Source organism: Pelmatolapia mariae, linkage group LG15, assembly GCF_036321145.2.
Source record: "Pelmatolapia mariae isolate MD_Pm_ZW linkage group LG15, Pm_UMD_F_2, whole genome shotgun sequence".
Lineage (NCBI taxonomy): Eukaryota > Metazoa > Chordata > Actinopteri > Cichliformes > Cichlidae > Pelmatolapia > Pelmatolapia mariae.
Window position 1 is genome coordinate 18042657 of NC_086240.1, and position 12945 is coordinate 18055601.

At 41.7% G+C, this 12945-nt stretch overlaps 1 protein-coding gene across 1 annotated transcript in view; it reads right to left on the reverse strand.

Annotated features, from left to right (window-relative positions):
- The window catches only part of sipa1l1 (signal-induced proliferation-associated 1 like 1), a 92866-nt gene that overhangs the window by 9811 nt on the left and 70110 nt on the right, over positions 1–12945 (reverse strand). Inside the window, exons 12-24 of the mRNA XM_063495253.1 lie at positions 11284–11382; positions 10202–10377; positions 9633–9920; positions 9050–9199; positions 8273–8406; positions 6142–6239; positions 5530–6017; positions 3189–3380; positions 2220–2388; positions 1543–1777; positions 1024–1194; positions 834–945; positions 247–325 (exon numbers count right to left, since the gene is read on the reverse strand). Of these exons, the coding sequence (XP_063351323.1) occupies positions 247–325; positions 834–945; positions 1024–1194; positions 1543–1777; positions 2220–2388; positions 3189–3380; positions 5530–6017; positions 6142–6239; positions 8273–8406; positions 9050–9199; positions 9633–9920; positions 10202–10377; positions 11284–11382 (2391 nt within the window). The remainder of the gene's footprint in view (positions 1–246; positions 326–833; positions 946–1023; positions 1195–1542; positions 1778–2219; positions 2389–3188; positions 3381–5529; positions 6018–6141; positions 6240–8272; positions 8407–9049; positions 9200–9632; positions 9921–10201; positions 10378–11283; positions 11383–12945) is intronic.

Below are 12945 nucleotides of genomic sequence, written 5' to 3' on the forward strand. Positions count from 1 at the left end.
TGAATTTTGTGTATCGTTGCACCCCTAATATATATATATATATATATATATATATATATATATATATATATATATATATATATATATATATATATATATATATATATATATATATATATATATATATATATATATATATATATATATATATATATATATATATATATATATTTATTTATTGCCTTTTGTTTGCAGGACTGTATATATTTATTCAAACTGTGTGTCATGTTTTAGGTTCCGTCTCACCTTCTTCAGGTCCTCCTGAAGCATCTTCACCATGGCCTCCAGCTTAGTCACTTTCCTCTCCAGCCCTATATGTCCCTCACTGCGGCAAGAAAAGAAAGTCAACCTGAGTAAACACTGCATACATCTTTGAAGTGGAATTTTATTAACAACAAACTCAGTACTGTTTACCCAGTATATTCCAGTTCTACTGGATACTGAATTCAGTTATTAATCTATATATGTACACACACCATCTGCTTCTTGTATTATCTGGTTAGACGTTAAACTTCTTTTTGTTGCACTGATAGTTAATCAATTTCATTTTAAAATGTCTAATTCCCAAACCAAACCAACTTTGTCACATAGTATATGTAACATTACAGGTAGGCAGTACTCCGTTAACCTGCTCAGCACCTCTGGATCTTGTAATTTCTCATTCTGTGCAGCTGGATGGCTTTAGCTCATTTGCTTTGTGAACTTGTTTTTCATGAAGGAAAATAGGACAGTAATTTTATCTTTTGTCTGCAGTCCTGAGGTGATGTGTGTTCGCTGCACATATCTTCCATGTGAACATTTAACACAGACTACAGTGTGTGTGTTGTGTGTACCTAGATGAGGGCCGTGACAGTGGAACAGGCTTCAGCTCTATGTGAGACTGCTGTGGACTGGAGGCGCCGCTGCTTCGGTGGTTTGAGTCGCCAAAAACAAAACTTCTCTGGACTAAAAGAAGACAGAAAAGTGAGGGCAAAGAATACCAAGCCTTTGCTTTAACTACTAGTAAAAGCGGGAGAACTATACCATAATGTGTGTTTCGCTCATTCTCAAAGGTATTGGCCACGTCCACCAGGTGTGTCCATTCGAGGGGACTGTCTCTGTCTGAAGAGGGGAGGGGCATGAGCTCCTGAGGGAGAGGTCCACGATGACGCTCCACCAAATCCACCAATGATGTGTCAGATGCCGAAAGGTCACCTGTTAAATTAAGTTTTGAAAAGTGATTTTTCCACACTTTTGAGCATTTTTATTGAAAAGAGGGGAGAGCAGGAAAAAATAAAATAACTTAGGTTTAGCCTTCGCTGTCATTATCACATAATATTAAGAGATATGGTAACCAAATATTGACTTGGCAAATACAAGCACCTCTTAGTTCTGCAGAAAACATAATGAGCTGCGTTGCATTTATTCAAAGCACCCTTATTTACCTGCTAATTATTTTCTAATGCATTTGGTTATTTCCCATTGCATAACAGTAACAAATATCAGCAACAAATTATGTCATCAGTATATGAAGCGAGTTGCCAGCCTTCTACTCCAGCTTACCATGCAGTTTGACTCCCAGCTTATAGGAAGGCCGTCTGAGGGGCACGCCACGGGTGGTGGGCGAACGTGGAAGAGTGGAGCAGCTGAAGAGAACGTCAGCAGCGAGTGCTGGTTCAGGAATGGTGTCGCTCATGGAGGGAAGGCGCTGGCCACGATAAATGCTCTCATCTGATAGAGTACGATGGAGCGAGCGACGGCGGCTGAGAGGCTGCTCTGGCGGCGACTTCTGGCTATGCTGCGCAGGGTGAAAGTGAGCAGGTGTTACTTTAATGATCACATTTACTACTGCACAGAGTCTGCTCTGACACCTGTGTGAGACCAGGGGTTGCAGTGCAGCTCTACATCAGCTACAGCCTCTCTCCTGTTTGATCTGCTGCCCAAAAACATTCGCCACACATCAAATACATTTTTTTCCCCCAACGATGTGCAGGTGAATGACCTATTCTAGCTACAAGCAGACGAGAATTAACACCCGATTTTTATGTTTTATATTTGACCTTTGCTTTTACAATTGCACCACTGCCTGCGAAAAGCTGAAGTGGCTGCGAAGGTGGACGGAACAAGCAAAGACTGCAAATTGAGCTTTCCAAGTGAATTCACTCCACTCACCTGACAGATTCCCTGAAAGCTGTGCAAACCTTTATAGTAGCTGCTTTTGGTCTAAATGGCAGACGTACCTTTTCTTTATGTTTTCGTGGTGGCGGGGGACTGTCTGGAGCACTGTGCCTCTTCACATCTTCCTCCATTGTAGACTTTGCGTGAGTCTGGGGCGAGTGCATGTCTCTCAGAGATGGCCTGGCTGCCGGGGTGGGAACCACGTCTACTCCACTTTCTCCTGGAGATTTCCTAAGACACAAACACACGCGCACACACACAGTCAGTAAAAAGGCGGTTGTGAGAAAATCATGTTGCACTGATAATGTTTTATATAATGACACAGAAAATAAAGATATGTAGCCTTTCAATGGGGGGAAAAAAAAAAAAAAAAAAATTCACATTCAGGGTCTGCATTATAGCACTTAGTGCAATACTCTCTTCAGCCACAAGGGGGAAATCAAGTAGCACACATGATATTACATGAAGACCGTTAATGTTAAAATTGTAGTAATAGTTGTAGTAGGATTAAAAGCAGTCTGCCTAATGAAAGCATTGCAATAAATCAGAGGAAAGTTCAATTTGATCCGATGAGTATAAATACAGTAATGCAGGGGAAAAAGACAGCCACAGTGGCAACATTAGGCATCATTCATTAGACACTAATGTGGTTGGGAATAAGGTGAATTTTAATGCACTGTACTATGCCCAGTGATCATCTGTCCACCATCTGAAGGATTTGCCAAATTTTGAAAAATCAGACCAGAACATCTTTCACCTGTTAATTTGTTCTGTTTCTTCATTATTAACCAACAGCCTGAAAAAAAATCACCAGGATCAATAACTTCTTGTGAAAGTTAACACTGAGCTGACACAAAAACATCCAACTCTCTTTTACCGAGGCATTTAAAGCTCAAAAACCTCTAGAGGAATTATTGATAACATATAACTTTAATAATTTATGTAACTTTTCACACCTCAAATACACAGTTTGAATAACAATTCAAGACTTTTGTTGTTTTCTACTTTCTGTATAGTCCTTTCATCCTTACTTGCGTGTGTCTCCAAAGTCGACAGAATTGATGGTGGAGCCGGGCTTCCTCCAGCCAATCAGGTACTTGGACTGAGCTCCTTGGCGCGGGTAGAAGCTCTTGGGGCCAGGGGACACTGAGGACTGAGATGAAGGGGAGGTTGCCGAAGAGGACGACTCCTCTCGGGGAGAGCTGTGGCCCGAGTGGCGAGCACTGATGAACAGAGGAAACGAACAGGATGTGGAAATAGTAATGAAACATATGTACACAACTTGCATCATAATCCTCACTACAAAAAAAAAAAAAAAAAAAATACATCTTAAAGCAAAGACAGGCTTTTTCTTTTAAACTCAGATCTGTGCATTATTTAGGCAAGAATGTTTTTACGTTTTAAGAAGTCAAGCTTGGTCTTAGGTCAAGCAGTAATACAAAATTCAGCAGTGAGACATCTTTCATCAAGGAATTTTGAGGTAGGGCATATATTATTCAGTTATAAATGGAAAACTATATGAAAGTATCACCTGCGGTCAAGCCAATCTTGGCAAGCTCATTCTGCTCATTTTTTTTTTTTTATACCCTCCATCACTGTGGCAGAATACAAATGTAGTTTTAATGCTGGACACATGATACCCAGGTCATGAGGTGTAACTGTCATTACTGGTGATTTAAGATTCTTCAAATGAGAAGAGCGGGTCACTGGAGTTCAGATCTACATATTAGCCTAAGTTAAAAAAAAAAAAAAAGTTGGCATGTGTAGAGGGAGTTAAAATTACACTTTAAGGTTGGCTTCACGTTTAAAAACGTGTCTGTGGATGCAGTTTGCAGTATAAACGTACTTGAGAGTTTTAGGTGAGGGTAAAAAAGGTTCTAGGTTTGAACCAGTCTAAAGTTACTTATCAGGTTAACTGGTAATGCTAACTGGACTGGCTGCTGGTGTGATGGTTTTCTTTGTTTCTCTGTGTTAGCCTGCTAAAAAAAAAAAAAAAAAACAACTGAATAATAAAATAATAGAAAAATATATATGACGAAGTGTGCCAGCACAAGGGAGCTGAACAGATGGTGAAGGAAACTTCATGCGTCCAGTGCATATACATCACTGATTTCCACAGGAATAAATTGGCACCAGATACATCTTAAGTGTCCTGACCTAGCTGTAAGTGTCAAATACTTACAGTTGTAAAGTAAGTTATAAATGTGTAGTCAAAAAACACAAAAATCAAGAGAAAAACCACCAAAACTGATCCGGTGGTTGAAATTCTGTAGCTAATCAGCTGATTCCTAAGATGGAAATTGGCAAATAGGGGGACTAACACACAAACTTTGGTGCATTTAAAAGATTATTTCTGTTATCTGATGCACTACAATGACTGCAGCAATCAAGCAAATGCTGAGAAAATAAATAAAATGAATGAGGCCAGATCTCAATGCATAACTGAAGCTCAATTACTCATAGCTGTGAGATGAAACATATTTTGAATGAACCAATTTATGTTATTCATTGTCAATCAATGTTAAACAACCTGAGTTTTTTTTTGTGTATTGTGGCTAAGGGATCAGTTGCTTATCCTATCAAGGTAAGAGTGACAGGACAAAAGTGGTAAAGCTGAGTGAACTGCACAAATACAGTTAATGCAAGTTTAATCAGGTAGATTTATATTTACTCAGTCTATTCATTACATCACTTCTGCTTTCCCAAGCTGTCAAACTCAATTGTGTCGTTGTCACTCTGACCCAATCATTTTCTTCTGAATGATCATTTCACGCTCTCATTCATCAAACCCACCTCCTAACCATTTCAGATCAGAGATCATCACCTAAATCTCCAACTGCTTCATCACCACCACCAGCATCTAGACTCCAGGGGAGGGTTTGGGTCTACTTCCTACCATTGTTGGACTTTGCTGTCAAACTCTCTACTTTAATAGATTTAATTCAGGTCTTTCAAACAATTGCTTCTTAGTGAAATGTGTTTATTTGAAAACAGTATGATGATGTATTTGCCATCTGCTTCTAGAAGCAGTTTACCTCAACCTGAGGTAAGATCATGTCATCACGTTACGTTCTAGGTGCAATTCTTAGGTTTCAAGGTGAGAAACAACAAATGGATTACAGTGTTTGTGGTCATTAGCTGTATGCAATTGAATCAAAAGTGCGATCTCTTCTCAAATCTGTTTTTCTTCAGTGTTTTACAAAAGCTTTAACCATCCAGCGTTTTCTAAGAAGAAGCTAAAACATTTTTCTTCTGTCAGGAGTCTTAATCATATCACAACATTTTTCTGGAAACTTCCACCCTCAAGCCTGCACTCCCTGCCTTAGAGGATAAGTTTAATACTGAAGCTTTAGGTTTTACACCCACACACACCTTGAGTGAGATCCAGTGTCACTCAGGCTGTAGGTGCTGCTGTCTCTAACAAGGAGGTGAGTAGGTGGACTTCGACCTGTTCCATCCATGCTTCTCTCTCCTGGAGGGCCAGGGGACTCGGCAGCAGCAGGCGACCTCTCGAGCATCCTGCGGCCTCCCTCAGTTGGACTGTGCCATGGGGACGCTGACCTCTCCCTGCTGTCTCTGCCTCCACTGGGAGCCAGCAGCGAAGTGGTGCTGCCGTGGTGAGAGTGGGGGTGGGCGTGGTGAGAGGCTCCAAAAGAGCCGCTGTCGATGCCGCTGTCGGCCGAGGCGCCCTGGAGGTAGCCACCTCCTCCCAGGCCATTGGGTTCTGGGTCACCCTGGTCACCACTGGAGCCCCCACCAGTCCCCATATCATACCATTTGTCGCTGTCGCTGTGGCCTCCACTGGAAGTAGTGCTGGATAGTGTGTTACTACTGGAGTGACCGGAGTAAGGGCCATCCGACTGCATAACGACAGATAATAGAGACGAGTACAGGGAAAATGATAAAATATTCTGGTTATACAAAAAAGCCTAAATGTTCATATAGTTACATCACCATCATGTCAAAAACCATGTAAAGCCTGACCTGGCTGCCCTTCTTCGGGGACAGGTGGATGACTTGCTCTTGCCTCTGGATACGAGGAGCTCCCGAGTATCCTTGACCAGACTTCGAGACTGGCGCCTCTGCAATAAATAGACCATTACACACAGCTGGGGTTGGTGACAAACACATGAGAGCACACCCTGTGGCACAAACATCGGTTGATGAATACACACAGCAGTTATGTTCATTTGCATATATTTTACTACTACAGCAGTTGTACTTCCGAGAGGTTCACAACACTGACACGGATTTTATTTTGCTTTTGCCATGTCCATGAACAAAAACCCACATCACTTGTCAGCAAAAGCCAAGCACATCAAACACAAATTTGTCCCCAGATGGTCCCTGCTGGCTTTGTTTGTTCTGGGCAAGCTGTGCCGCGTGAGAAAACGTGTGTATGTGTCCCGAAGCAAAACTTGGGGTATAATTGGGACTATTGTATAATTCTGTGGATGTTATGCAACAAGACATACAGAGAAGGCTGCTAATGACCACAGCATCATGACAGAGGGAGTAAAGAGAGATATCATAACATCTGCTGGAATGAATCTAGAAATGTAGATTCAGTCGCACATTAATCTGCAAAGTTGCACCACAGCCCACGGGGCTCTCCACTAATAAAGGATGTAAGCACGTGTGCATGCCTGCTTTTCAGGAGTGCACGTGTTTATATACAAGCATATGTGGGTATTTGTGTATTGTTTACTTTCTGAGGAGTTACCCTTTTAAGCTAAATATAAAAAAAGTATTGAAAAGTCATGACAAATAGTAATTTCTCCATGAATTAACCATGTAATTATTCTGGTGGAAAGCCCTTTTGAGGCTAAAGGGTAAGCAAATGTCCTGTTTGTGTGTGTGCATAACAAAAAAAAGTATGTATTCTGCCCGCTGCGTGACTCGTGTTATTTCTGGACAGAGCATGACCACATAATCGTTGCTGAAGACTGGCAGGTCAAAGGGTGAAAATGGAAGGAAGAGGAAAAGGACAGATCCCTAAACCACAGAGAGAGCAGACTGTACAGTGCAGGGCCAGACACTTGGCTGACTCTGGCTGCACTGGCCCAGTTTACATTGTTCCACCCTGACCAGTAACGACATAAGTGCTATGAACAACCACAAAATGAAAGACTGAAGCCTTTAACTGTGATTGTGGCGGTCAGGAACAGGTTGAGAACATGACTGAAACTAGGCTGGTCAACAATCAACCAAAGCAACATCCTGCTGGGAATCAAAGGAGCAGCAGGGGGGGGGGGCCTTTGTGGGTTTCGGGCCTTTAATAAAAGAAAAGTCCCAAAAACAGTGCATGGGAGAATACTTTCAATTAAATGAAAGGGAATGTACAATATAATAAAAAGAAGTTTGAATGAGAGGCAAAAACAAACAGCAGTGGAGAATGAGGAACAGACTGAAGGGAGGGAGGGAAGGAAAGGCGCACAATGACTAGGGTGGCCAACTGTGTTGACAGGAAAGAAAGGAATTTCTCCCTTTTCTCCTCTTATTAAGTCGTATAGAACAGAAAGGAAAGTGACAAACAAAAAGCCACTTATTGTACCCAATATCACCGTTTGAACACCTTTTTCTGATCCCTATTCAATAATTCTCCCCTTCCTTTGCCATTTGTCTCATTACGTTTCCACCATTTTGTTTGCAGAGACATTAAGACCTTCTCAGTGAAGGCAATATAATTCACAGCTTGCAGAGGCGAAGGAGGTGGAAGAGGAGTGGAGTGAGAGGGGAGTGGAAGAGAAGCGCTGTGGCTGCTGTCAGAGTTTTTATCTCTATGAAAAAGCTGCTGCTGCAAAGAAGAAGAAAAAAAATATGTCACCGGCAGACGAGGTAGATGAGGAGGCACACACACACACAAACACCACTCACACACTCTTCAAGATACCTGTCATTTCAAAGAAATTTACCACCACAGATAAATATGGATGATTTCTTTCCAGTGCTGTCTCCTCCTCCGCCCTCAAAACTGAAAAGCCAACTGCCCTGATGTCTATAAAAACACGTCCGCAGGCTCACATTTATGCTGTGTTTTATGTTTACACTACTGATAGTATTAGAATACGCCACAATTTGCCAAGACTTTACAGCGCACTTAATCCCAACATACCTGTTGACCCTCGTTCGGCTCCTCCCCCTTCATCCATCCTGGACCAACTGGAAGAGGACTTTCCACCTGACCCGCTCTCTCCAGCCACCTCTCGTCTCTCCCCAGACATCGGAGAGTGGCGATTGCTTGCAAATCTAGGAAACGAGCGCACATGCACCAAATAAAACTCCCTTTTTTAAAGTTACTTAAATGTGTTTTTACTGATTAAAAATACAGGGGAAGGAATGATAGAAAAACAGAGTTTGAAACAGAATACATTTTCCCACAGGCTACAGTGGGTGGAAATTGAAAAGGGGGGGGGGGGCTGTCAAGACCATTAACAGAGACAAAGACCTAAATGCTAGCATCTCACTCTCTCCTACAGTAATGCCATATGCTGTTACGGTTGTAAAAAGATTATACTTCAAGCCAACTTTTTTGTATATAGCAAAAAATATATACACATATATATATAAAAAATTCAAATAATTTATGTCACAGCGATGCATAAATCAGCTTCTTAAATGTAAATGCGTCTTAAATGTCTGTTTAAAACGGTATATCAACCTGTTGCTTTTTGACATATTTTATGACATCTACAGAAGAGAAGCGATAAATACCTGACCATATGTCAGAGTACACGTACAGCGCAGTGGACTTTCTATCATTGATGAATGAAATCACAAATCCCTAAAGGCAGCATAAAACTTTGTAGTGAGAAGTAACTGGGGGTTTTTGTACATAAAATATGCAGTCACTATCCAAAAATCGCATCCATATCCACATATTCTTCCTTACTGCTCAGGCATGGACTTCTGTCTCCAGTGAGCAGAGCTCCCAGAGGCGTCGCTGGAACAGGACAGGTTGCTGGGAGAGCTGCGGTTATGAGGGGAACGGCCTAGCGCCAAAGATGAGGCCAGGCTATAGCTCTCACTGCCTGGAGACATCCTGGTGTACAGGAAACACAGAGAAACAGTAAGAATTTATCTGCTCATGAAAACATGAAGGTTTTTGTTTTTTTAAGCCAAAAGACTATAAAAGTTCAATTTTCAAAGTTTAGGAAAATTTCGATGGATTTTTATTTTGTCCCAAACAATCAATATGGGGAAAGAAAGTCTACTTCTAAAGCACAGAAGCGCTCATAATACGTAAAGATGTTTTGTTTATTTTCAGCAAAGGTTAAAAAAATAAAATAAAATAAAACCTATTGCCCAGGAAAATATGGACTGAAATACAACTGATCAGTTAAACAGCTGGAGGATTCTGGCTTTCGCAGCACATATTTTCCAGTTTGCTCTCTCTTTAGTAAACCTTTCCCAGTCTCCTTCAACATAATACGGTTTTCCAATCATACATACTTAAAGAGCCAACAAGCTCTAACCTCTTGGTGTCTAGAGGTCGTCCATCGCTGCTAACGCTCCGCGGGATGACACCACCCCTCTCCAGCCTCTCGGCTGACAGCGTCTTTCCCACTGAGCTACCGAGGCTGATGGCTCGGTTGGGTGTGTGGGGCTGTGGCGAGGCAGTCAGCGATTGCTGAGGGCTGCTTGATGTCCTCTGCCACTTGTTATTGTTGCTGCGGAAGGGGAATTTGTACTCAAAGGAACCGCTGTCGCTGCTGCTGCCCTTGTACTCTGACACAGGCACCCGATAGAGCTCTGAACAGCCCCTGTGGAGGGAGAGAAAAGAAGTTTAGTTCAAATGTGTCTGTGTGGAAGAAGGGCTTGCATATTGCATAACCCATATTGAAAGGGGTTGGCATAACATTCAGGACTTAGGACAATAATATTGTTGCCTCTGGCTCCAAAGACACAAAATATGAGGGGCAAAACACCAAACTCAAGGTTTCAAGTTTGGACATTGCCACAAACCAACATGTGACATCACAGTGGCTACATGCAACTTCTATGAAAAGTCTATGACACACACATAATTTTCTTTTCCACTTACCTGCGTGGAGTGGCGTCATCATGTGGCGGGATGATAACAACGCGCACTGTCACCGAAGTCCGCAAGAGGTCAATCATCTGCTCGTGGGTCAGAGTTGCAACAGCAACCTTGCAGATTTCCACCAAACGACTTCCCTGCCGCAGTCCTGCCTGCCAAGCGTAGCCGTATGGCTCCACCTAAAAATAAAGTTACAAAAAGTAAAAATGCCAGAATATTTTCTTTATCTTCAGTAATGCCTGATTTTGACTTCTGCAGGGGAATCTTTGCAGATCCTTTGATATTGTTGCCCGCATTTATGCCTGTGTGGTCATGTCTCAGTGTTTTATATGCAGTCTTAGCTGATAGAAAAGAAAAATGGAATGCTGGGATTTTATTTCCTTTCGTGGGTACCCACTTTTTTTTTTTTTCCTCTTTTTTTTTTGCACACTCCCTCATATCCATCCCAATAGTTTCAGCAATCTCATTCCAGGAAATTGCTGTTATTTCTGAATCATTATATTGATGCTATGATTATGAGGTGATGATTGCTATTATTTCACTCATAAAACAAAAACTGCATCGGAGAAGTGAGCAGAAATGCACAAGAGGAATCAATGATGCTGAACAGGCCAGTCACAGTAGTTGTGGGCTGTATCAATTCAAGTGTAGTTAGATTTCTGGGGAGGTGCACGTCGGGTTACACCGTAGATTACAGCGTATATATCACGCTAAACAATTTTTTTTTTAAATAAAGCAAAAAAACTGAACAACTTGGCTTTTCATACTGCTGGACAAGCAATCTGTGTACATTAAACTATTAAATTATACAACATCGCTTTGGTAAAATACTCATTGTCACTAAAAATAAAGGTGTATTTGAACCTCAAGTTGTCTGAGAAAGGAAATGTGTGCAAACATCTTTTGCATGACAACAACAAGTTGCTATGTTGTGATGCAAATCATCTCCCTGGGGCTGCTTCATCACCAGCAAACATTTTACGGCTACAAATTAGGAGCTTCTCAAACCGCACATAAGCAAGTGTTCTCCCTGAATGCGCTTCACAGTTCTCAGACACACATTTTCATTCTGAATGGACAAGTACCTCAGCTACGATGCCTTCGTAGTTCACGTGGAAGCCGAGCTGCCCCAGGCCATTTCGACGAAGCGTCATCTCTGATGTCTCACAGCCTTTAGTCAGGAACTGGATATAAAGAAGGGCAGAGAGGTGCACAAAGTGGATGTGAGCCATGAAAGGACAGGGACGACTGGAGGACAGAAGCTAAAGCAAATTAACCAAACAGCCCCCGGGGTGTATTTTGGTTCAACATAAATAAGTCATTATTTGGAAAAAAACTTTGCAGGACATTTGAAATACTCGAATAATGGACTTTCGCTTAAGAAGCAGTTTTAAACAACCTGCGTGATCCTTAGGATGTTTATTTGCATGAATAAAAACAAGCATTCATATATACAAACTTATTATACAACAAGAATAAAAGCAGGTTTGTCTCCTGCCGTATGAGAACAACTGGGTAAACTTCTGGGTCACTGTTTTCATTTGGAGGTGAAGAACTAAAATCAGTTACGGAAAAGTGAAAATACAAGAGTTTGGATCCCATAATACTCTAAAGGTCAACTAATAAGTTGATAAAAGATGTGGTAATACTAATCCTTATTCCCAACAAACTTATCCTGTTGTGGTCAGTCACAGCCCTTCTGCTGATGTGCCTGGTGGCTTCAGGGTGCCTCTCAGTTCTCTACCTGAACAGCGTATTAGCAAAAGCTCTGCAGAAGTCAAACTTCACAAGAAAGTGTGAATAAATCATGATGTAGACTGGCACCTGACAGGAATTGTTATTTTGCCCTCTGATGTTTCTGAACGTGTGTGTGGGAGAGGAAGCGAGCACAAGAAAAAAAAAAAAAAGGGGGAAGGAAAAATAGAAAACAAGAAGAAGAAAAAATAGGGGGATAGGAGAAAGAGAGAGGGAGACAAAGAGAGGGAGAGTAGAAGAGATGGGTTCCAAAAAGCAGCTGGCCCGAGGCCACTTCCCTTCCACGGTCTGGCACTGAGGTAGTCCAAGCGATTGAAGATTAAAGCCAGATGCATAAAATGCAACATGTGATCAACTTCTGAGTCCCGAGCCAAGTAACGAAGTGCAAGTGTTCAAATATATTTATATGCATGTGTGCAAATAAAAGATGTCAGATTCAACCCAGGCTACAGAAACACATCACATATGTTCGCATGCAAACACACACACAGTTTTAAGGCAGATAGAGGCTGAGGAAATGAATGTATTCTAAAGCATTGATGATTACATAAGAAAACACCTTTTTTTCCCTCTGACCAGTTTCCATGGAAACAGCTAAGGACGAACTAGCATCACTTCACTGTATGTGTAGGTGTATGAGCCATTAAGGAGTATGTTGTCCAGTGGTGTTTCTGAAACTCCCTCAATAAGCAGAGACCAGTAATGAGACAGCAGCTTTGGCATGTGGATGCAGAAATGTTGTCATTCTGGCAGACTGACAGCCGACACTGAATAGTAAGCGAGACTGTGAGTGGGCCAGGTAACTGATCAATGGCAGCCAGCGGCGTTTTTTCCCATTGGTTTGGTTTCTCAGTACAGTTCTACTATTAATATGAATGAATAATTCTGCCATCTTCAGGAATTCCAACAAGCACAAAGAGCGCGGTTAACATTGCAAGCATGAGCGGTGTCGTCCAAAAGGGACACAACAATATTCGTCTTGACGTTCGAAA